Raw genomic sequence first — 25,233 nt, forward strand, 5'->3', positions numbered from 1 at the left:
AAGCAGCTACATGCAAAGCTTCAAAGAAAAATGTGAATTAGTTTGAGACTCTAAAAGAGTCCAAAAAGTATTTTTAAACTCAAATGAGTGATGTAGAGGAAAAATTAGGAAAAGAAATGAGACAAACATGAAAAAGAGTCAACAGCTTGGTACAGGAGGCACATCAAAAAACTACTAAAGAAAAAAATCTTCAAACAAATTTCTTAATTGATGCATTTCTGCATCCATTCATTTATTGATGTGTTTATTTTTTACTTCAATTTTATATATATATATATATGTATATATTCCTAGAACTAAGTATTCCATCAAAAATACAGATCTCTAACTCTTTAATCTAGTCTTTGAGAGCTTCTGGAGCCATTTAGTGATTAAGTAACTTGCCCAGTATCAAGAATTTATATCTATCTTGAAGTAATTATATTAGAAATGAAGACAAAAGTAATCTCTTAGAAGAGACATACCTATAACAGCCAATAAGTGATTATTATTATTTTGAATCAGATTTGGTAATATGGGGTCTGACTTTATCATAATTATCACCATATGATATTGTATATTTCCTTTAATCCAGAGCCAATGTAAATTGTATTGTACTAGATTCAAACAGCTCTAGAATTGTTTCAAAAGATGCCTAAGGATAGACTTAGGGATAGAGTTGCTACTTTGTATTGGTTTTGTTACTGTAGTAAATTAATTTAGATTGACTTTTAAACTCTTCTTTCAACACAATTACAATTTTCCAGATATAGAAAATTAATTAGTACTTAAACTAGCACTAGATAGATATCTTAGCAGGCAGGCCATAAAAGAACTGGGACTTTCTTTTGTCTTCCCCTTTGGGAAAGGAAAGGGCAAGGTACAACAAGCATTAATATACCATCTACTATGTACCTGGTATTGTGCTAAGCACTTTATATTATCCCATTTGATTATCATTTCAATCCTGGAAGTTAGGAGCTGCTATTATCCCCATTTTACAGTTGAGAGCACTGAAGTAGATAGAACTTAATTTGGTCTTAAAGTGACTCCAGGACCAGTGCTTTATCTACTATGCTACCCAGCTTGCCTTTGAAGGGCAATAGGTAAGGTTATAACAGGGCATTCACAAATCTGCTCACAAAATCTTTACTATTTATTGACAATGGGTCAGACCCCAAATTAATAACCATTATTGCTCAGAAATCCTCATTCCTATCTCTTCTGAGCAATATGGTTATCCAAGACAATTCCAATAGATTTGGGATGGAAAATGTCATCTGCATACAGAGGAAGAATTGTAGAAACTGAGTGTGGATTGATACGTACAATTTTCATCTTTGTTTATTTGTTAGCTTTTTTCTTCTTTTCCCCCTTTCATTCTAATTTTTCTTTCACAACATGAAAAATGTGTAAATACATTTAAAATAATTGTACGTATATAACCTATATCAGATTGCTTGCTGTCTTGGGGAGAGAGGAGGCATGAGAAGAAAGGAAAATAAATCCAGAACTCAAAATTTTACAAAAATGAATGTTAAAAACTATCTTTACATGTTAGTAAAAAAGTAAAATACTATTAAAGAAAAAGAATTGCCTCCCTTGAGGTTCACAGTATCAAATTTTTTCCATCCAATTCAAATATGGATCTCAAGATCTTCCTGTCTCCTGGAGAAGTGGAGGAGATAATTTGTCAGTAATTACTTTCTAGCTTCAATTCTTGGAATTTTAATGCCACAAAAGATCCCAGAGTCCAACCACAACTGAATCAAAATGCCTTCTACAATATACTTGACAAGTAAGTAGATATCCAGCCCTTGGTAGATGTCAGGAAAAGCCTTGGAGAGGGAATCGACTCCTGATTCAGCCTATTCTTTTTTTGGACAGCTCTAATTATGAAAATGTTTTTCTCAAGCCTAAACTTGCAACTTTTTATCTTCCACCCAATATATTTTGTTTAGCCCTTTGAATCATCTCCTTCTTCCAATGACATTCTTTCATACCCCTCAGCTATCATACTTCCTTCCTTTTCTTTCAAAAGTTTTCTTTCTAAGCTTAACATCACTAGATCTGATCAATATTCAAAAAACATGAAATGGAAACCTCCTTACCATCTTGGTAGCACTATCCTGGATCTGTTCCAACTTATTAATATTCTTCCTGTTGTAAATGTGGTGACCAGAACTGAACAGAGTGATCCACTTGTGGTCTCATCATGATCACAATAAAGTAGGACTATCACTACCTTACTTTTGGATATTATTTCTCTTTACACATAACCTAGGATTACACTTTATTTCTTGCTTGCCATATCCCATTGCTAACCCATCTTGGATAAGCAGTTACCCAACACTCTCAGATCTCTTTTTAAAAGAAACATGACCTAGGCCACCATACACTTGTGAAATTGGAATCTTGAGTCCAGGATAAAACTTTTGAGTTTTAGGATTCAATTCCAGTCTGCTTATGATTCAATTAACAAATATCTACTAAACACCTATATATGCAAATCACTGCCCAAATAGTTGAGAGGCAAAACAAAAAACCCCACAAATTAGATTATAAACTCTCAAGAATTTTATATTTGAAAGGGAGAGCTATCATAAATATATGACTAGGAGGCAAGATATAAGTGAGCCAAAGAAGAAAGTTAGACAAAATGTTCTGGGAACATTTGAGGAGAGAGAAGTCAATATAGATCTGGAGGTAATTTTCAGAGGAAATCAAGAAGGTGGCATTTAATCTGGGACTTGAAGGAGGAGAAAGATTTCAATACAGAAAAGAAGAGGGGGACTTTAACAAATAAGAGGAGGAGGAAGAAATGTGAGATAGTGAATTCTTTCTTTGAAAGATTGTTGAACAAAGATGGGATGACCAATCATTGAATTTGCTGTAATCAAGATCATTGTTCAGGTGAGTTGAACTGGATGGTCTCTGGGATCTCGTTCAACTCAGAAAAAGGTTCTTAGAGATCTGTACATTTCCTCACTCCTCACTCCACATTTTGAGAACTGCTGAACAATAGGGAGCTATCAATAACTGTTGAGAAGAATGACATTAAATGTCCTTTAAATGTCAGAAGATCATTTTGGAGGATGGGAAGATTGGAAGCAGAGACACTATTTCAATGGATTAATCAATCAGTAATTATTTATTAAGCACTTTTGTGCCAGGCACTGAGCCAGATGCTTGGGATTCAAATTTTTAAAAAATGAAAAAATCTTTTCCTTTAAAGAATTTATATTCTACAATGATAAAGATGTTCAAGAGTTTGAGTAAGAATTTGTTTGATGTGTTGGGGGGAGGATATAGTGATTTAGGCCTAGGCCAGTGCACATGTTAGTCTTTTTTCATGATTCTGAGAAGGGGTCTACTGACTTTATCAGACTGTCAAAGGGGACCATGACACAAAAAGAGGTTAAGCTCTATTCTAGACTCACCTGCTGTAATTTATCAGTAACATCCATAACCCAGAGCTGGTTAGTAACTTTGCATCAATTTCCCACTTCTAGCACAGTCAGTATTTTCTGGAAGTAGCAGGTAATTGGAACTTAATTTACAAAATTAACTACAACAATAAAACTGCATTAATGCTATTTCTCACCATGCTATTAACTTTTATGCCTTATATAGCCATGTGGTGAAGCTGGGTCATATAGCTGCTGTTTTAGCAGCTCTGAATTCCCTCTCTTGGATGAATTTGTGAGCTAAACCAGGATATGGTATTATTTCATTTAGAAAGGAAAATGTTTGTTTCTTTTCTGTATTGGAAAGAAGAAAGGAATACTGTCTTTGGCAGTGATGTGAAAGGAAGCCCATGATAGTCATTTCCATGACAAATTCATTGAGAAGCCATAATCACACTCTTCCCCTTTCCTATTGGTCAGTTGCCAAGATTTTTTATGAACCTTGCTGCTCTGGCACCAGATTTCTGTTATTAAGTTCATATTGCTTTGGGCATCAGCTTTGATATGACCTGCCTTTTAATGGATGGCTATAGTTCTCTTCCCATTTCGTATCACTTGCTACTTTGAAAGTAAGAACTATTTAAGTTTTCTCCTTTTTTTGTAACCCTTGATGATCCTGACCTAAATAACTTGCCCCTCCTGTTTTTCCTCCCTTACCCTTTAAGAACATCTCAGAAGTGTTGCATTCTGTAATTGCTCATGTGGTTGACATAAGGGAGGATGCATCTGTGAGTAATCTAGAAGGGTAGGACTATTTTAGTCATTCCTTCTCCCACTCCACCTCTTCTCCTCGCCCCCCCCCCCACTGTCCCCCTACTGATCCCATAAAGGAATTACTGTCAATGGACTAACTACTGCATTTCCATCACTGTGACACTAATCTCAGCCCAACGGATACTAACATCATCATTCTGCCTCTATTGACTTTCCTGCAAAGAAAGTTTGAAACAGTAAGATCTGAGTAATTGAGGAACATCACATCTTTGATTAAGAATCTAGAAGATATCAAGTAGTATTGAGAGGCTATTCTCAACATGTAGCATGGAGGTGTCATTATGTGGCTCAAAAAAAGGTAGGATAGAACTCTTTAGCCTCTTCTTCCCTCATCCTTACCCTCTTCTTCCCTCATCCTTACCTAAAAGAGACTTCCTGTCAAGAAGGAAGACAAAGCAAAGGATGTTAAGGGAAACCACTCTGACCTCAGAGAGAAGGTTTATCAGACTAGGATTATATCTAACTTTCTTTAAATATTGTTAATCTAGGGAATATGATTTGCAGATTTAAGCTAACTTCTAGATGTTATTTTATTAATTGGGGAAAGCAGGATTCCAAATTTTGTAAACGTGTCTTGTCCCCTTTCTAACCAAATAGCAGTTCCACAATGAGCAATTATCAAAGAAACAATTTATCTAAATCATAGCAAAACAGAAATCAGAGAGCATATGACAATATACACCAGACAGTATAGAGTGAAGGAGTTCTCCCATTGGAAATGAGATTATTCAGCCTTTACCAAGATACTACTTTTGGCAGTGATATGAAAGAAGCCCATGATGCTCATTTCCTAGATTTCAAATCCTAGAGAATCCTACATTTCAAAAAATGGAAAGTTTCCCAAAGCCTTCAGTGTAGCAATCTCAACAGAGACTTACAGATTTTCTCAAGTCAGCTTTTTTTCAGAGTCTTTTACTTCAATGACCTGAAATGAGGTTGGCATCTTCCATTTTATTTTTGGAAGCTAAAAAGCCAGAAGTATGTGATTATGAAATAAAAATAGTAGTGAATATGCAAAACGTTAACAAACAGCAATGATTATAGCATGAATAGAACATAGAATACAGTCAAATAAATATAATAGCAGAATAAAGAACAAACATACTCAACTATGTAATACAGAAGTAACATGCAATTATATGCAAAGCATATTTCACATGGGCAATTACTAGTATCATTTCCTGAATATATTCATAATTGTATCCACAGGTTTACCTGTAATATTATAACTTATCCTAGTATCTAGTCCAATATGCCTAGTTCTCCTGTCACAGAACTTCTAAACCAGAACTATTAGTTGCAATAAACTGACCATTAGGATCATTACAGATTTTTGTGTCTACACATGGGAGCCATGTCAAGTTGGCTATTGAGCTCTGAGGGATGAATCTATATTCTGAATCTCTATAGTAGTTTAGAGAAGGAAAGAAGTTGTCTTATAATAATGTAAGTAGTTTCTTTCACTGGGTATATCATTTTCAGCTTCCATATCTTGGTGAGAAAGTCTTTGTACCATAAGTGAACAGTCTCTTTTTCTCAGCCTTTTCCTAGGTGAGTATCCACCTGACTTTTTTTTAATAGTTCTTTGGTAGGCCATAGATGTTTGTATTACTTTTAATAGGATTTCCCTCTATCCTCTGGATCTAGTTTGTAAACTGGCACTTTGTCTACTCTCTCAATTATTTTGTATGGGTTAGCTTTCCATCTGCCAGCTAACTTGTGAATCCCTTGAAAGTTCCATCTCCTTCTCAAAGGTCTTGACAGCACATCTGGTATCATAAAATCTGTCACATATATGAACTGACTCTGTGGCTTATTAGGAGTGTATACAGTGTCATCACTTCCTTCCATGTGAATATGAAGTACCAACCTACAAATCAATAAATCAATGTGTTTTATGCTCAAACATGAGCAAATATGGTATAAAACCTGTAGCATCATTCATAGGGGTATTGTAGGCATGAAAATGAAATGAGTGGTTTTTTTTTCATTCTGGATACAATTTCTTTTTTTTTTTAATAACTTTTTATTGATAGAACGCATGCCAGGGTAATTTTTTACAGCATTATCCCTTGCATTCACTTCTGTTCCGATTTTTCTCCTCCCTCCCTCCACCCCTTCCCCCAGATGGCAAGAGTCCTTTACATGTTGAATGGGTTGCAGTATATCCTAGATACAATATATGTGTGCAGAACCGAACAGTTCTCTTGTTGCACAGGGAGAATTGAATTCAGAAGGTATAAATAATCCGGGAAGAAAAACAAAAATGCAAGCAGTTTATATTCATTTCCCAGTGTTCTTTCTCTGGGTGTAGCTGCTTCTGTCCATCGTTGATCAATTAAGGTTCTCTTTATCGAAGAGGTCCACTTCCATCAGAATATATCCTCAAACAGTATCGTTGTTGAGGTATATAATGATCTCCTGGTTCTGCTCATTTCACTCAGCATCAGTTCATGTAAGTCTCACCAGTCCTCTCTGTATTCATCCTGCTGGTCATTCCTTACAGAACAATAATATTCCATAACATTCATATACCACAATTTACTCAACCATTCTCCAATTGATGGACATCCTTTCATTTTCCAGCTTCTAGCCACTACAAACAGGGCTGCCACAAACATTTTGGCACATACAGGTCCCTTTCCTTTCTTTAGTATCTCTTTGGGGTATAAGCCCAGTAGAAACATTGCTGGATCAAAGGGTATGCACAGTTTGATAACTTTTTGAGCATAGTTCCAAATTGCTCTCCAGAATGGCTGGATGTGTTCACAATTCCACCAACAATGTATCAGTGTCCCTGTTTTCCCACATCCCCTCCAACATTCCCCATTATCTTTCCCTGTCATTCTAGCCAATCTGACAGGTGTGTAGTGGTATCTCAGAGTTGTCTTAATTTGCATTTCTCTGATTAATGATGATTTGGAGCATATTTTCATATGTCTATAAATTGTTTCAATTTCTTCGTCTGAGAATTGTCTGTTCATATCCTTTGACCATTTATCAATTGGAGAATGGTTTGATTGAAAATGAAATGAGTGTTGACCACTGAACCTATTATTCTGGTTACGATATTTCCAGTATTTTTAATAGTGTGATTGAAATGTTCAGGCTTTAGGTCTCCTTGAGGATAGTACCAAAAGCCTAGACTTTTTGGTACTTTTTCAGGTCAACATTTCCTTGAGTACCAGTAGGCTTTGGGACTGGGGTTACAGGAGACATATATATATATATATATATATATATATATATATATATATATATATATATATATATATATATATATATATATATATATTTGGTTACTGGGGTTTTAAAAAGTGAAAAAAGAGAAAGTTGCCATATTTTGGCCAACATTTTCCCATTTATCAATTTCATTTTGCTATTTTCTTTTCAGAGTATTTGACTGGTCAAAGAATTACCCATTTCAGCTTTTATGCAAAGGTGGGGTGAAAAAGTAATTTAGAAATCTCACTTTGTATAAGTAAAAATAGAAAAATGTCTTGACTTTTGTGCAAGCATTTATTTCAGATGTGTGCTACCCAGGACACTCTTCTAGAGACTGGGAGAAAGTGCCTAGATAGGCAAGGGAAGGCTTGGTTCTGCATCTTGAGAAAGGCATTGTTCCTAGAATATATAAGGCAGATTGGTACAGAAAAAGGCTTGGGGCAGGAAATTATTTCAATAATATATAGTATGATGTTGCAATAAGTAGCAAGGTGATTAGTACCCCAAATGGGGTGTCATGTCTAGAAATGGTGGTAGAGACAGTATGATTTTTTTCTTAACTATAAACTTTATTTTAATTTCCGTTGAATCTCTCTCCTGTTCAACAAACAAACAAACAAACTAATCTTCAATTGCTCCTAGGATTAAACAAACATTTTTCAGTATGTATTTAAACTCTTACATTATAACTCCAACATACCTTTCCATTCTTATTTCATATTACCTCCTCACACACATTTTGGGGTACTCTATATTCCCTGAATTTTACATAAAGCTCATTACTATTCCTTCAACTTTACATACCTAAATTTGCTTATCAATTAATCGATGAATTATGAAATTGTGAAATGTTATTGTTTCAATTTCGAAACCATGAAAAATGCTACTAACAAATTTTTGATATGTGTAAGATCTTTTTTCTAATTTTCTAATTTTGAAAGCCTTGGAGAATATTTATTGAGCAACAGGCTCGATTAAAGGTGTCTAAATAGTTTAGTCAGTTTTTCTACATCATTCAAAGGTTTTCTCCCCACAAATGGTTGAATGACTTGACAGCTTTATCAGCAGTATATCAGTAGGCCAATTTTCCCTCCAATATAGATTATTTCCATCTTTTGCCACTTTTACTGAGTTACTGAGCATAACATGAATTCTCATCATTGGTTTACTTTTCATATCTCTAATTATTAGTGATTCAGAATGATTTTTGATATGATTGTGGACAATTTGCTATTATTTTGTGGACTGACTGTTCATATGCATTTAATGCTGTCTTAGATTTTCATTTTATATGTTAACATTATTTATTTTTTATTACCAAAAAAGTTTGAGTTGTTAGATGAAAATGTAGCTTTTAAGGCTCTTCCAAGACAAAATATCTTCACTACATATATTAAGATCAATTAAAATATCCCTTGACAAACCCATCTCTTAAAGACAGCTTTGTTTAATGATCTTATTGTTAAAATCAATTGAAACATAAAATAGGGGAAAATATGCTCACCAGAAGTCTTCTAAAGTGTTATGGAATGTACAGGGTCCAAATGGAAGAGCTATTCCTTTTGAAAGGGGAGGTTTTCCAAATATATTCCTATTTTCATTTGACATCTCTTCATTCTAATTCTAATGTTAGGGCTTTCTTAATGAGACACTCCTATCCACTCAGGAGTAATTGATGCAGTAATCTACAAAGAGGGAAAAATGGATGCAAGATCATAGCATGATATATAAGTGAATAGACAGTCCTTTGAGTTTACAGATAAGCACCTGTATCTTGTACAAGATGGGCAATGAGCTGGCCAACAATTGAATAGGAAAATAGCCTGATTTGCATGTGGGAAATTATTCAGTATTGTCCATGATCACAATTTGCTTCCTTGTACGAAATCTCATTTTTAAACACCAATATTCTTCTGATGATATTATGAGTCTATAAATCATGGAACACCATAATTCTATTAATCTAAACCATGAGTCATTAAAAGAGAAGTTTATGGATTGGTGTAAGTAGACTGTTTTACCAATTGTAATTCTGTGCAAAAAAAAAAAAAAAAAACCGACATAAAAGATATCAAGGACATGAATGACAAGAAAAAGAGAAATGCTAGTTTTGCAGTGAGAGCAAGGGATCACATACTCAATCCAGGATGATACAAGTTCCTCTGCCCTACTAAGACTTACTTAAAGGGTAGACAAATTTATGGAAGGATAGGTATCAAAATCAAACAAGATGAGAAAATATGACTGCACTAGAAAGTATTCACAAGGGAGAAAGTATCCTGAGCCATGAAAGATATTGTAATTAGCTAAATTCAAACCTAGCTAAATAAATTTACAAAATAAATTTGCCAATCATCTAGGAAGTCCCTGAAAGATCTTGGCAAAGAAGATATAAATTTTGATGAGAGTGGGTAAGAGATTAGAGGGAAAGAGATATATCTTATGCATTGATGTTGCATTTGGAAGAAAATCATAGCTTCAGCATGATAGGGGAGTTAGTATAGCCAAAAAGCAAAGGAGATTCCTACAACCCAGGAATTAGTATATATTGAAAAGTGAAAGGAAAGATGGATAAATAAGATGATATTTGGATGGATAGATGGGGAGAATGAGGCAGGAGAGAGGGGAAGAAGAGAAAGGGACACACAGAGAGAGACACAGAGACAGAGAGAGACAGAAACAGAGAGACAGAGACAGAAAGACACACACACACACACACACACACACACACACACACACACACACACAAGCAGAGAGAGAATACTTATTTTAAACACTTACTGTGCATAGAAATGCAAGGAAGCAAGATAATACCTGACCTCAAGGAGATCATATTTTAATGGGGAAGGTAGCAAATAAAGGAGTGCTAGAAAAAGAAGAAAAGAGTGAGACAGGTAAAGCGGAAAAAAGTGGAGAAGTGTTGTGGAGACCTGCACTCTTACACACATACACACATACACACACACACACACACACACACACACACACACATATACATACACACATATTCTCTGAGGAAATCTATATGTGTGTGTGTGTGTGTGTGTGTGTGTGTGTGTGTGTATACTATAAAAGAGTATATATACTAATAAAGAGTTATTTTTACCTCTGAGATGGTTTAGTCCCATCTGGAAGTTAAAAAATGTACTAAATGAATTCTTAAGGTTTTTCTTAAACTTAGGTGTTTTCATTAGCTTTTTTGGTCCCTTATGATGATTTCTTTTCTGTATTCTCACACTTCTCTCTCCTTTCCATTTATCACTAATTTCTATTACTTTCTTTCCTGCCCTCCTATTTTGCTCATCTCAGCCTATGTTATGCTTAATAGGTTTTGGGTTTTTATTCTATTTAATCAATCAATCAAATATTTATTCACTATCAACTATATATGAAGCATTGAAATTATAAATTCAAAGGATGAAACAATTCACACTCTTTTGAGAAACTTAGGTTTTTATTCTTGAGAAAATCTCATGAACACAACTGTTTTATGATTTAAAATTTTTATGGTTTTCTAGTCTTTCTTGAAGTAATCCAAACTGAAAAGTACTGAGAAAATAGCCAAGTTAACTTAAATTTCTCAAACTTTCAAAAACTTCAACTTGAGAAAAGGAAAAAGGTTTAGGTCAGTTCTTATTTTAATCTTGCCTAGTTTTCCCATCCCAAACAGTCAGCAGAAGGAATGAGAAAGGACTTAAGGGAGCAGTATCTAGTCATGAATAATTCACATATACCTTATGAATGAATGCAGGACTTTTGCTGCACCTAGCACATTTTATAGGAAGAGACAGGAAAAACATTAAGGAAGGCAAACAAATGTTACTTTCTCTTTACTGTTTTAAAAATGGCACAGTAAGAAAGGAAATGATCCAAATTTCAAGAAGAAACCAACTAAATTAGAAAATACCTGAGAGTTTGGTTTGAAAATTCTAGTCTGATTTTCAAAGATTAAGTCAATTTAAGGAGAAGAGGTTTTTTTTTTGTTTGTTTGTTTGTTTGTTTTTTTAAATAACTTTTTATTGACAGAACCCATGCCAGGGGTTCCAATTTTTCCCCTCCCCCAGATGGCAAGCAGTCCTTTACATGTTAAATAGGTTATAGTATATTAAGGAGAAGAGTTAAAGGAAATTTTCCTCTTCACTACTGACATGAATCGCTATACATCTTTGCCAAGCTCCTTTATTAAACACAGAGCAGAAATACACACACACACACACACACACTATACTGGTCCAACTCCAGAGATATAGTCGAGATTCTACTTTTTGCAAAGGTTGATTCCTATGAAGATCCAATGATTTATCCAATGGAGTGTACCTGAGCTCAAATCTTGCCTCTAAGACTGATTATCTATGGGACCTTAAACAAATGTCTGGACTTCCATGGACTTCAGTTTCCTCATCTGAAGATGAGAAGGCTAGGTTAGATTCCAGCTTTTTAAACTGTGGGCCATGACCTCATATGGGATCTTGTAATTGAACTTGGGGGAGGGAGGGGAAATTATGATTATTATGATTTATTATCCGTACTTTTTTTTGATTTGTATATATATATTTTATATACCTACATACCTAGGTAAATTTCTTGGACAAAAGAGTCACAAGTGAAAAAACTTTAAGAAGCCCTGGACTAGATGACATCTGAGATCCCCTTTCAAGCCCTCTTCTATCATCTGATGATTCTCTCCCAAATGTTAATCTGATCAAGTCCTGTTCTGGTTCCCTGTAATAGAGTAACCTTATTTGGAAAATGAATTGTCATACAGAAATTGAAAAGTTGTTTATATGAAATGAATTTATTAAATATACTAACACAATACCTTGTCTTCCTTGCAAGAAATGTCTTAGCATTTATCGGTATATGTGATAGAAATGATTCATCTTGTGCCACATTCAAATCTGGTTTTAAATGTCTTTACATAGAAAAATATTTTTTCCTTTCATGGTAAAAAATAAACAGATTTCATGTACCCTTCTCTGCCCTCAAATGATATTTCTGTCTAGTCTCCAGTAAAAGAATAAATTTTCATATAAGCTTTCATATTTCATTATAAAACCTTTCATCTTTTTTGGAAAGCTTAATACAAGGTTAAAACAAAAATAACTTTTCTTAACTATCTTTTGGACCATTTCACATGAATAAAAGTTCACCTTGTAAGAATCTTTATATTGGTCATGTAACTCTTGGTGAGTTCATCCGTTAAAATTCTGGAAAGTAGATTAAGGGAAGAATGAGAGAAAAGTGGTATCACATCCCTGAAATCTTCTATGTAATACATTATTGTAACTGCAGTGGTAAATTAGTATGTGTAAAGTTATAGGATTCTTTCTTATCCCTCTCTAGTGAAATCCAGAGAAAGTCATCCAACCTGAGGAAGGACAGTAATTCATCACCTCGGAGTGTTAAATTTCCAGAAAGAAGGAATACATCATTGGGTAAATGTTCTGTTCTTTTGGTAAAGCAGGTGAAGGTCTAATCTTTTGAAAATCTATTCTCCAAACTTTCCAAACTGAAATGGACTGCCCCAAAAGGTATCCCTAAGAGACTGAAACATGTCTTATAATTGGTTGGGGGAGGCTGTGCTTTTATATTAAACTCTTTAGAATATACATGTACCAAGACCTCCTTTAATTGGCAGAGTCCTTAATGATTATATGAGCAACTTTCACATTTCTCTTGATCATATAAAAATAGGGATCATGTCCAGTTCCTAGAAGCAATGAGGAACTCTCAAAAAAAATAGGAGTAAGGTGTATGAGTGCAAAGAAAATGATCAGAACTTTCTTTCCTGTTACAGTGACTTAGATGTCATCACTGGTTGGCTGCTGTAGAATCCCATAAATTGAGAATATAGTTTTATTGTAGACCGGTTTTTATTGTCATTGAGATATGTCAATTTTGTGTGGTTAAGATATTAAATAAATTCAATAATATATTGAATAATTTAACTGCAATGTTGGTGGAAATATGAATTAATAAATGGAAGAATTTGTGATTTTTGTCAGCACAGAAAATCTTTATTGATCTAGGGGATTGTTTGTGATACAAAAAGGCTAAGTGCCTTGCTTAGGGCAACATAGCTAATGTGTAACAGAAGTAGATCTGAACCAAAATATTTTCTATTCAAATAGAAAGACTAGATGAACAATTGTTAAATATCATGTCTTAGTTCCTTCCAACTATCAGATTCTATGATTTTGTGATTCTTGTTGCTCAGTTCCACATTCTATCTTCTATGTAATTCTGCCTTTTGAATGAGGGAAGCCCTGGGGTTAAGATTAGTCTGTAGTGAACACATAAGCACATATAATCATCTGTGGTTATTTGCTTAGCTCTATTTGTGAAAATACAGATGTAATAAAGCTGGGGTTACATGAGCCAAAGAAACTGATTTCTAGGGTTCTTCTTCATGGCCACAAATAGCATCTCTCACTTCATCAGTGCATAGTCTTGGTTACAAGGGGCATCAGATATAAAGATAAAAAAGATATAAATCCATCGATTTCTTACCACTATTGGAGTAACATTAAAAAAGGAAAATAAAAATAAACCCTCAAAACACACATGCTATTAATGGCTCAGAACATTATTTTGAAATATTGACATTATTTTCACTGTGAAAATGAGATTTTTCAGACTTTAGTTTATAGAAGAGGCTGGCTTGATGTGTATAAATAATAAATATATGAAGTCTGTTCCCCTGAATGGATTCCACAAAGCTAGAGATAGGTATCACATTGGAAATCATACTTCATGAAGTTCTTCTGAATGTTACTTAATGGAAGGAGGGCATTGCTTTCTGGTATGTTAGCCTTTGACTTTAAATGAAAATAGCTAAGATTTTGGGGAAGATAGAATTTGTGTTTTCTTATATCTTTTCCTCTAATTGAATACTTTTAAATATGATCATAAACATTTCATGTTTATTGGCAGATCTTTAAAATAGATGTCTGAAATGATGGACAAAAGAATAGTAATAATAATAATAATAATGTGAACTAGAATTTTCATAGTACTTTACAAATATTATTTCATGTCATCCTTACGACAAACTGGGAAGTAGTTGTTGCTATTTATCCCCATTGTACAGATGAGGAAACTGAAGCAGATAATGGTTAAGTGACTTGTCCATTCAGGGTGTCTGAGATTGGGTTTGAAATAGAAACTTCTTGAGTACAGATTCAGCATTCTATTCACTGTGCTACCTAGAAATTTTAAAAAGGAATAGATAGGATTTGATTAATTGGGCAAAAATAGTAGTAATGAAGTGCAAGCACTTAATCTAGAATCAAAATATCTAAAAGATTGCTCAGGAGTGTTGATGAGGTGAAACAGTCAGAAATTTGTAATCATTGCTGTTTTTTGAGAGAAGATGAAATTATTAAGACAGACGTGTATCAGGCAGTGATTTTGAAGGATATGGTACATGAGGGCCCTCATAATTCCTAATGGGCTAATAGCTATTCTACAATTGTTTTTGCTTGGCATACTAATTCTATCATTATTTTTACAGTCTTTTCCAGCTCAAGACCTGATTTAGAAAACACCATAACAGATTCCATCTCCACATTCAACAGCAGTCAGGTGCTTGCACGGATTCTAAAGTTGGAAAAGGTAATTTTGGTATGCATACCACAATGAACAGATTATCTAGAGAATAGATGGGGTTCAATGAGGTACCCCATATAGGACTTTGGGATGAATATTTCTAGAAGAAGTTATAAAAATTTTCTATCATTACTTAAAGCTTAATACATGGTTAAAGTAAAAATGAAAAATCACCTACTTTAGGGAGTTGTTGTGTGACTCAAAAGAGATAGTGAATGCAAAGGTCTCAGAAAACCTTAAAATATTCTCTAAATGTCAGTCATTACACTTTATGACTATGATTCAGTTCCATTTCTCCTATGTAAAATTTCTTCTCCTTCAATGCATTTTTCTCTCAGTCCTGGAAAGTCAATTTTGTAAAAAAGCAGATGCTAATACATTCCTGGAAACTTTTCATGATAAATACATGACTGTAGTTTTTGATTTCATGGAGAATGTGGTCCTTAAATCCTTTCCACTCTGCAGCCAGGGGCCAGGATGGTCTTTTCCTGAGATGTTCTCACATTAGAAAGTGAATTTAAAGATTCCTATGGGTCTTCTATATTTTTTGCTAGCTCATTCCTAAGTCCCCAGCAGTATCCAAGATCTTATTTGGCAAGAGGGAAAGTATCATATGACAAGATCCTTTAATCCCTTAAAGAGGGAAAGAAAAACAAACCAGGCTAAAATAGCACACCAAACCTGCTGAGTCCTCCATACTATTGTCTCTGGAAATCTGAATGGCAGATTCCTGTTGCAAATGTTTCCCCAAAGAGGAAAATGTTCGATCCTTAATAATATCTTCTGTAAAACTTAACCACAGAATTTCTACTGTTAATCATTTCATATCCATTTACTTACTTTTAAGTTTCACAAGCTGCAAGATCATTGATATAACTTTGGGGACTCTTCAGAAATTCAAGCGTGGGGCATTCAAAAAAAAAAAAAAGAAAACCTATATGGACCAATTTTTTTAATTAAAGCTTTTTATTTTCAAAACATATGCATAGATAATTGTTCAACATTGACCCTTATAAAACTTTGTGTTTCAAATGTTCTCCTCCTTCCCCCCACTCCCTCCCCTAGAAGACAAATAATCCAATAGATGTTAACATGTTAACATTATATATATAAACATCTTAATAACATGTTAAACTATGTTAAATACAATATATGTATACATATTTATACAATTATCTTGCTGCACAAGAAAAATCAGATTAAAAAGGAAAAAAATGAGAAAGAAAACAAAATGAGAAAAAACAACCACAAAAAAAGTAAAAATGCTATGTTCTGATCCACATTCAATTCCCATAGTCCTCTCTTTGGATGTAGATGGCTCTTTCCAACACAAGATCATTGGAACTGGCCTCAACCGTTTCATTATTTAAAATAAAAGTGCTGTTCAAACTGTCCACAGATAATTGAAAGTACAATTAGCTATATGATATTTTTGTTACAAGGTTCAAATGTATAAGGAATGTAATACTAATTTAAGTAAGAGGAAATGCATCTACTAACTGAGTTAGTTGTATCTGAGGCAATGTGACATGGTCAAGGAAATCCTTCATTTAGAATCAGCTATAACTGGATTCAAATCTTTCCTTTGACCCTAACTAGTTGTATAGTCATGGGCAAGCCACTTAGGATCATACATTTAGACCTGGAAGTGACCTTTAGAGGTCATGAAGTCCAACCCCCTCATATTATAAATGAGGAAACTGAGATCTACAGATAGTAAGTAAAATTACTTTTCCTGGATTGTATACCTATAAAGTATCTGAGGTAGGATTTGAACTTTTATATTCCTGATTCCAAGTACAGCCCACCACTCTGAGCCTCCGTTTCTTTACCTGTAGAATGGAGATAATAGCATTAGGTTGTAGTGAGGTCCAAACGAGATAATGTATATAAAACATATTTACAAGTCTTAAAGCATTGAATAAATATCTATTATTATTATTAGGAGGAGGAGGAGGAGGAGAAGGAGTACTAGAATTAGAGGGGGAAAAAAGACATGGGTTTAAACTTTATCTCAAGCAGCATCTCTGTCACCTTTAGCCATTTACTTTACTTTTCTAAACCATTGTTTACTTACTCATCACTAAAATGAGAGTAATAGTGCTTGTCCTAGCGACCACTCAGAATTATAGTGCAGTGATTAATTGCTATTTTTTGAACTTCAGAAAAATACACAGGGTATACAAAATTTCAGTGCAGATTTCAGCAACTTAAACTTTAAACAGTTTACATTTTACTAGCTTAAAAGTGCACTGAAGCACTGTATTTGTCTTTAGACATATTCTGTAATTAAAATCATCAATAAGTGTATGTGTTTATATTAGTCAAGTGTTTGGGGGTAAGTTAACTTTTTGTGTAGCATAAATAGTTCAATAAATATACTCATAAATAAATGGCATATGGAAAGACAAAATAGATATGACATTTTCTGCTCTGTTGCTATTCCAACATAAACTGCCATAGAACAAAATACGCTTATTAATGCTCATCATTGTAAAGGGAGGCAACTGTTAATCATTTAATCTGGTCCAGTCTCTGGAAATCTGAGTTTGAACCAAGCACACTGTGAAGTATCCAATATTTCCTGGATCCTAAAATGGCAACTCAATTCTGTTCTCAAGCTACTTCAAGGACAAGGTGTAAAGTAGGGGAAAATTATATTGTCTCATTTTACTCTCTGCTATGTTGACCTCTGGGAATTCATCTTGCATTATAATTGGATAAATAGCATATAATCTCAAAATACATTGTGTGTATTTGTACAAGATTTTGTACATGTATGTTTATATTCTACATCATTAAAGTGTGAGCTCCTTGAGGACAAGGATGTCTTTTGCCTCTTTTTTTATACTTCAGGTATTGGACACTGTGTCTGGCACACAGTAAATATTAATAAATGTTTATTAACCTAACTGAAACTGACTTAAACCCTTCAATAAAACTATTCAATAGTGATGAAATTCTAAGATTTTCCTAATTTGCAAAAGAAGACATTTGGAATTTGCCCAATAGTGCCCAGTAAATTAAAAAAAAATAATTCCAATAAAAGAATTCATAATAGTTGATATATTTACATTTGTAAAGGCCTTCTCATAGATTATGTAATCGAATTCTCATACTTACCAATTCTGTGAGGTAGGCAATGTAATTATTATTAGTCTCCTATACAGATGAGGAAGTTGAATCTCTAAAAAGCTGAATCAATTGTTCATGGTCATACAACTAGTAAGTAGTAATGAGTTTTGAATATGGGTCTATCTCAAGTCCAAGATCAGTTGTCTTTCTGCTATACTACACAGGTGGTAAAAATTAGAGTAAGGTGTAAAGGAAGAAGGATGTCAACATAGTACCTTTGTAAATAATCTTGACTTTTCCTCTTCTCCCCTTCCTCCATTATGGTTTTTGTTGTTCTTCCAGGAATGATCAGATGAATTAATCCTAGGGACTTGCTCATGTATATCCATGTGAAACAAACATTAGTAGATGGAAAGATGGAAAAGGCACCATTTAGAGTGCTTTTCAGACTAGATGGTTCTGTATTTTCCCATGATATTTGGAGGCAGAAAGGAGACAAAGAATAGTGGTTGAATTTTGTGTTGGTCATGCTCAGGCACTAAATTCTTGAGAATCATAAAAGTTAAGCAAAATGTGCCCCTGGATATGCCTTGTTTAATTGATCATTTTGAATGTGGTCAACTTTTAAGGCTGATAAGAATGGCCCATCAGACTCCCTTCCAGTAAGGCAATCCTTTAGGACCCCTTTAGCAAAACTTTTAGATTGAGAGCATTTGTTAATTACAAGAAACTTGATCTGATTCACAGGTTCTTTCCTGTTTATAACTCCTCTGGTCAAAACTACTCAATTTACAAATAAAGAATATGAATCTTGGAGAAGTGAGGTAAATTGTCCAGTCACACAACTCTAGAGGACTCAATCGTACAGCTCTAGAATCTTTCCACCCTAAACTTCGCTTTTATGAAACTCATATTTTTCATCTGTGAAAAATGAAAGGATTGGATTAAATAATCACTAAAGTTGTTTTTGGCTTCAAAATTCTGTGATCCATAACTCAGTTGAAAGAGAAACATGACAAAGGAGGAATAAGTCAAAATTCAGAATTTACTTATAGATCCTAAAATACATATACTAAGGGTCTTCATTTTTCTGTCCTGTTCAAAGATAGTAACATTTTCGGGATAGTCTCACATATAGGTGTGCCTCCTGAGTCTCTCTGGCTCCCTGCTAAGAAAAAAAGAAAGAAAATTTCATGCTTTAAAAACTTCTTTTGCTGGCAGAGATTTTTAATTCCATGGTACATTTAGATTATTTAGTCAGAGAAGGAAAACTAATTTATTTAAATGTAGCTTATATAAATCCTGGATTTTTATTAATGGTAAGAATTTCCCCAATACTTTCTCCCCTTCTTCTTTCCCTCATCCTTTTCTCCTGTATTTTTCTTTTTCACTTCTCTTTCTTCTCTTTCCCTCCCCTTTTCTCTGTCATACACACATGATTTCATATATGTGTTCATTATGTTCAAAGTATTATTCTAAGTGAAATTATTAAGCACTCACTAAAGACAAGTTAGTTTTAGTAAAGATCATTTCCAGGAACCCTAGAACATTGACTTTTGAATTTTTTATATTGACTGCTATTGTCGGTTCCTTTTTTTCCTAGATGCTAAAGGAAAATTCAACTTCAGAAAACCTAAGAAGAGAAATCTGTGAGAATCATCCATCCTATACAGTGGATGACACTTTTTCGTGGAACACTCTAGGGAAAAATATTTTCAGCCAGTTTTGCCTTTCCAACATTACTCTCTTAGAGTCATCTATCCAAGAACTAAGAAACCAGCTCTCTCAGGTAAGTTGAAAGTGCTTGATTAGCAGAGTCAAACATCACCTGTTTCTCGTCCTTCCTCTGCCATTGAGTCACTCTGAGTCAAAGAGCTGGCATTGACCTAGATCAGTGGTGCAATGCTTGCAGGAATATTTCTCTGCTCTCATAATGTCTATACTTCACTATTGTAGGGGTGTCTCCTCAAGGTTTTCTTGAATTGTTTAATCTTATGCAACATCCTCCCTTGTGTAGGATCACCATTATTTCAATATTGACTCCAAAAGGTTGCAATGCTGTTAAGGCATACCTGTCCCATAGATTATGAGATATAGTTTTGTTTCAGTGTGGATTAGAGTTCACATATGTTGGAGATCATTGTGGGAATGCCTTAAGATGTATGACATGTGAAAGTATATAACAATTTAAAAAATAGTAACATAATCTGAAAGGGGCATTAATAAGGAAAGAATTTGGAAAGAGTATTGAGCTAGGAATTAAGAGATCTGCTTTTTGGACTTGGCTCTGCCACTCTGTTAAATGGAAGGGGACAGTGTCCCACCAGATGATCTCTATGGTCTCTTCCAGCTGTAACATTTCTTGATGGATCATAAGTTGAATCGGGTCAATTTTCCCCTTAAAAATAATACAGAGTATCTTCAAGTGCACTCTCCTGTGGTTCCCAAAGAAACATTAGTAATACAATTCAATTGCTATTTATTAAATGCCAGGGTCTTGTGCTAAGTATTAAGTATACAAAGTGAAATCAAAATTGTCCCTGCCTTCAAGGATTTTATGTTCTAATAATATTACACAAATAAGTAATAAAAAAAGTTTATTCAAAATGATTAGGATGGAGAGGAAGGGCTAAGGGATGGGAAATGTGTTAAAGGAAAAAAAGGGGGAAAAAAGCATAAGGGAAAAAAATCTCATGTAGAAGGTAGCACTTAAGCTGAGCTTTAAATTACAGATCTAAACATGATATTTTATACTTAAGACCATTCCCCCATATCCAAGAAATTAATTTCCTTTCTCCATTCATTCCAGAGACATTAGCAGTCACTATCTAGTTTTAATATTCTTTGTAGAATATAATAATAGTAAAAAAACTTTTTAAAGGTATGTAGATTAACAACAATTTAGTAATTTTCAGTGAAATTGCAGTGATCCAGCCCTAATTTTCCCTACTTAATAGAAAATCCCAATTTTATGGAACATTTATGATCAACCAGTCAATAAGTAAGTCTATTTAAAACATCATACTAGGCCCTGAGAAAACAAAGAGAAAAAACAAAATGCCCCTACTTTCAGGAGATAATAATAATAAACATGTATCCATAAAATAGGTTATAAGTAATTAATTTTGCCTATCCCATTATAAGCATTCCATTATATATAATTCCACATCATGGGGGTTGGGACTTTAACAAATAAAAGATTTTTTAGAAAGAAGTAAGTTCTGAAAAAAATGCTTTCTTTTTTTAAAAACACAGTCACATTTTCCAAATCAGTGAGTGAAGATTAAAACTGTTCTAATATCATTTTTGTTCCTTTGATTTTTTTCTTCAGATCTCAAATAACCCCAACAATCAAATGATAGTCTTCCAAGAATCAGCCAGAGTGCTGGCATTCTTTTCACAACTACAGGATCAAACTGCATTGTGGCGGTTTCTCTCAAGTGTTCCCAGTTTGTTCCAAAATGACACAAAATTAAAGGAATTATTAGATATCCTCCATAAAGCAAACAGGTAAGGTATAGGAGACTTAGGTGGGAAAGGATTGCTTATAAAAGTATGTTTATAAGGTCACCTATGAAGGCCACGAAAAGGTATTTAGTTCATTGAAATGCCAAGCATACAATCCCACACCATGTAATTATAGACATTTGGTATGACAGAGGCAAGGTGAATGAAGGTCAGTTTAGACTATGTCCTGTAGATCTTGTGCCAGAATGTTCTTTACAGGGTGTTTTCAAGTACATAATATGGTTCATTCAGTTTTAAATGTCTGAAATGTAATTACTGTCCTTACATTCCTTTGCAAAATTAGTCTGCTTTCTCAAAAACATGTCATTTTTGTCAGTTTCTCTTCTATTTTACTTCCTTTCAATGTGAAAAAAGCAGATATATTAATAAGAAGAAAATGCATTTTTTCTTAAATATGTAAGGGATAGGAAGAATTGGATCTGTGATTTCATCGATATAGGGAAAAATCTGCAAGAGGGAAGTCCCAATTCAAGTTAGCAATTTCTCTGTAACTTTTGTTCTGAGAGTGTGGTCTGAAGAAATGAGAACTTACTACAAAGCCATTATGTCTTATGTGTCCAGGCTCCAAGGCCAACTCTCTATTCATTATGCCAGAGTTGTCACACACAAAGCCCTTGGGGAGCCTGTAATTCACCACACCCCAGACCAGATTAAAATTAAATTGAAAATATTTAACAAATAAACAAAAATGTAATGCAATATACATAATGTTAATTTATGATTTTCTAAAGTTAATATGCAGCTTCCGAGAGGCTTATGTCTAATTTAGTGGTCCATTATTTCTATTAAAGTTTGAGACCACTGCACTAAGTGATGTCAGTAAGTAAAAGTAGTCAACCTAAGAAAATGAGCTTGGGCTCCAATTTAAAAAAAAAAAAGTAGAATTTTCATATGAATATCCTATGTTATTAATGTGTGAGAATGAAAGACATTGAGATAGTAGGTAGTAGGTTTTTAAGTGAAGAAGATCTGAGTTCTAGTACTGGATGAGTGACCAAGGGGCAAAGGACTTCATCACTCTGTGATCTTGCCAATTCTTTGATATCATTAAGTTACAGAAAACTTGCTGGTTTGCCTTAGTGGAGAGAACTTAAAGTTTTGAAGTTCTTTACACTAATGAAATCACAGGTTTGAATAAACGAATAGACAAACAAACATAAACTCCCCCCCATGTGAATTTCATGTGGAAAAACAAACATTAATTCTATATGCAATATCAGTAGAGTGAAACATGTAGAAAGAGAATTATATTGAGGCAATCAGGTAGCACAGTGCATAAATCACTGGACCTGGAATTAGAAAGCCATAAGTAAAACATAAGTTCAAATTCAATCTATCCACCTCACTTTCCTCATCTGTAAAATGGGAATAAGAATAACTAGTGCCTAGTGTTGTTGTGAGGACCAAGTGAGAATATTTCTAATATACTTTTCAAACTGAAAATTCTGTATAAGTGCTAGCAATTACTGGTATTATTTTTTTTTATTTTATTTGATAGAAAAATGTTGCTTGTTATAATTATTTGGATTACTAGATAATAATTACATAGATAATTCTTGACAAAATTAAAAAAGAAAGAAATAGCAGCTCTTTATTAATTTAAAAAAAAAAAAAAGGTCATTTCATTGTCTTATCTGGTCCTAAACAATTGTCATTCTTTAAGTGGCTACTTAATTGTTCCCAATTTGTAAACCTTTTTCTTTACTTGGGCCTCCTTTAATTAATGTTTCTATACTGGCAAGATGTTCCTTAAAAAGCCATAAGTTCCCTCAAGCTTGACAATATTTATCTCCTAGCTTGTGGCCTCACTGCTCTTGTCCTGGTCTTTAGTGAACAAGTAATAGTCACAAATGAGCCTCATAAATACTCTTCCTCATTTCCTCTAGATTGTTCTGTTCAATGATAAATGGTTCCAAACCCCAAATCACCCAAATCAGATTTCAATAATGTTGCAGTTGTGACACAATTGAGCAAAACCGAGAGTGCTCGAAAGCTATACAAGTAAAGGTCAAAGCTAATTTTGGGCCTAGGCATATATTAACAAGTGTATGATTCTCTACCTTTCATTTTTTTTTTTTTTGCCTTATTCCTATGGATGTTTTAGGGAAATTTTCACTATGAATAGATGAAGAGGAGAAAATTTAGTTTATAGGAGAAAATATTTCAAATCATTATCACCCAGAAAACTAATTATGGGAAGTATTTTTTGTGGGGTGGGAAATGGAACAAGGAAAGAAGGATTTTTTTTTTAAGCCTTAATTTATTCAGAGAAGAAAACATTGACATCCAGGACAGGTAATAGGCTAAAGCTGGGGATAAATCCCAGTGTGGGACCAACAAGTTGGATTTTAAAGTATAATTCAGAAGTCAGGCTCAAGGGATCAAGATATCAAGATGAGATTGGGTTAAATGGCAAATGAAGGTCACCATGGAATTGGAAAGACCTGGTCAAGTCCTATATCTGATACTGGCTAAGTAAGACTAACTTGTCTGAATAATATACTTAATTTCTCACATTGTCCCAAGCAGTCCTCTGCAACGGGGTTGTTAAATTACTTTACTTATTTACACTTAAAGTTTTATTTAAATATGTAAAAATAATTCTTAGTTTTGGCCTCCTATACCAATTCTTGCTCTAAGACATGAAGTTGTATATCAGATGTTGATCTTTATCATTAGAGGAATTTCCTTACCTCAGAGTTCCCTATACCAAATGCCATGGAGAGGAGGATTGTTAGAGTAGAGAAAGACCATTTCTAGGACTTTTAGGATTAACATTCCATGACCCTATTCTCTTTGAATATGAGATCCATTCATTAAAAACATTAAAAGTTAAACCCAAACTCCATTGTCATACATATGGTCTGCCTACATGAATTGGAATATAAGAAAGGAATTATATTTTACATTCCAAATTGCACATATGCACTGAGAAGACTTGGTGTGGGAAAGAAATTTGAAGATTTACTATTGAATTATAAATCACATAGAGTGAACCTGCTCCAGGATTGTCAACCAGCAGTAAACTGCTTAATGATATAAAATAAACTCAAGGTAATTGGAAGCCTTTTTGTGCTTTGAAAAGGGGAATAAGTATTTCTATAGTACTTACTATGTGCCAAGCATTGTGCTAAGCACTTTTACCAATACCATCTCATTTGAGTCTTACAACAGTCATGGAAACATGCTCTTGTTATCTCCTTATTAACATGGAAAAAACAAGGCAGTTAATTCGTCAAATATATGAACTGAAATCTCAGCTTGTTTGCCTAAAGGTGATCATTTGATAAAAAGCCTTTTGTTTTGATTACCACTCTCAGTAAATGAAAATGTTGAATACCTATCTCTTTGATAAGTATTTTTAAATTCCCTACTTGTAAAATGAAAACAAAACTGTACTTGTGCAAATGTATTTTCATTTACAAATTGCTATCATCTCGGGAGAAAATAATTTTCTTATGCCATCCATTGCTTTAAGAAGAAAAAGTAAAACATAAGCATAATGTGTGAATTTGCTAATTAGTCTTCTTTCCTACGAGGTAGTCTTTAGTCCTAGCAGAAGCAACCAGGCCTATGT

The 25,233-nt window shown here is 33.9% G+C and overlaps 1 protein-coding gene across 1 annotated transcript in view; it reads left to right on the forward strand.

The window, feature by feature from the left end:
- Nucleotides 1–25,233, forward strand: part of ABCA12 (ATP binding cassette subfamily A member 12) — a 222,592-nt gene that overhangs the window by 84,480 nt on the left and 112,879 nt on the right. Inside the window, 4 exon segments of the mRNA XM_051983610.1 lie at nucleotides 12,789–12,886; nucleotides 14,959–15,059; nucleotides 19,732–19,917; nucleotides 21,460–21,638. Coding sequence (XP_051839570.1) covers nucleotides 12,789–12,886; nucleotides 14,959–15,059; nucleotides 19,732–19,917; nucleotides 21,460–21,638 — 564 coding nt within the window.

Source organism: Antechinus flavipes, chromosome 3, assembly GCF_016432865.1.
Source record: "Antechinus flavipes isolate AdamAnt ecotype Samford, QLD, Australia chromosome 3, AdamAnt_v2, whole genome shotgun sequence".
NCBI lineage: Eukaryota > Metazoa > Chordata > Mammalia > Dasyuromorphia > Dasyuridae > Antechinus > Antechinus flavipes.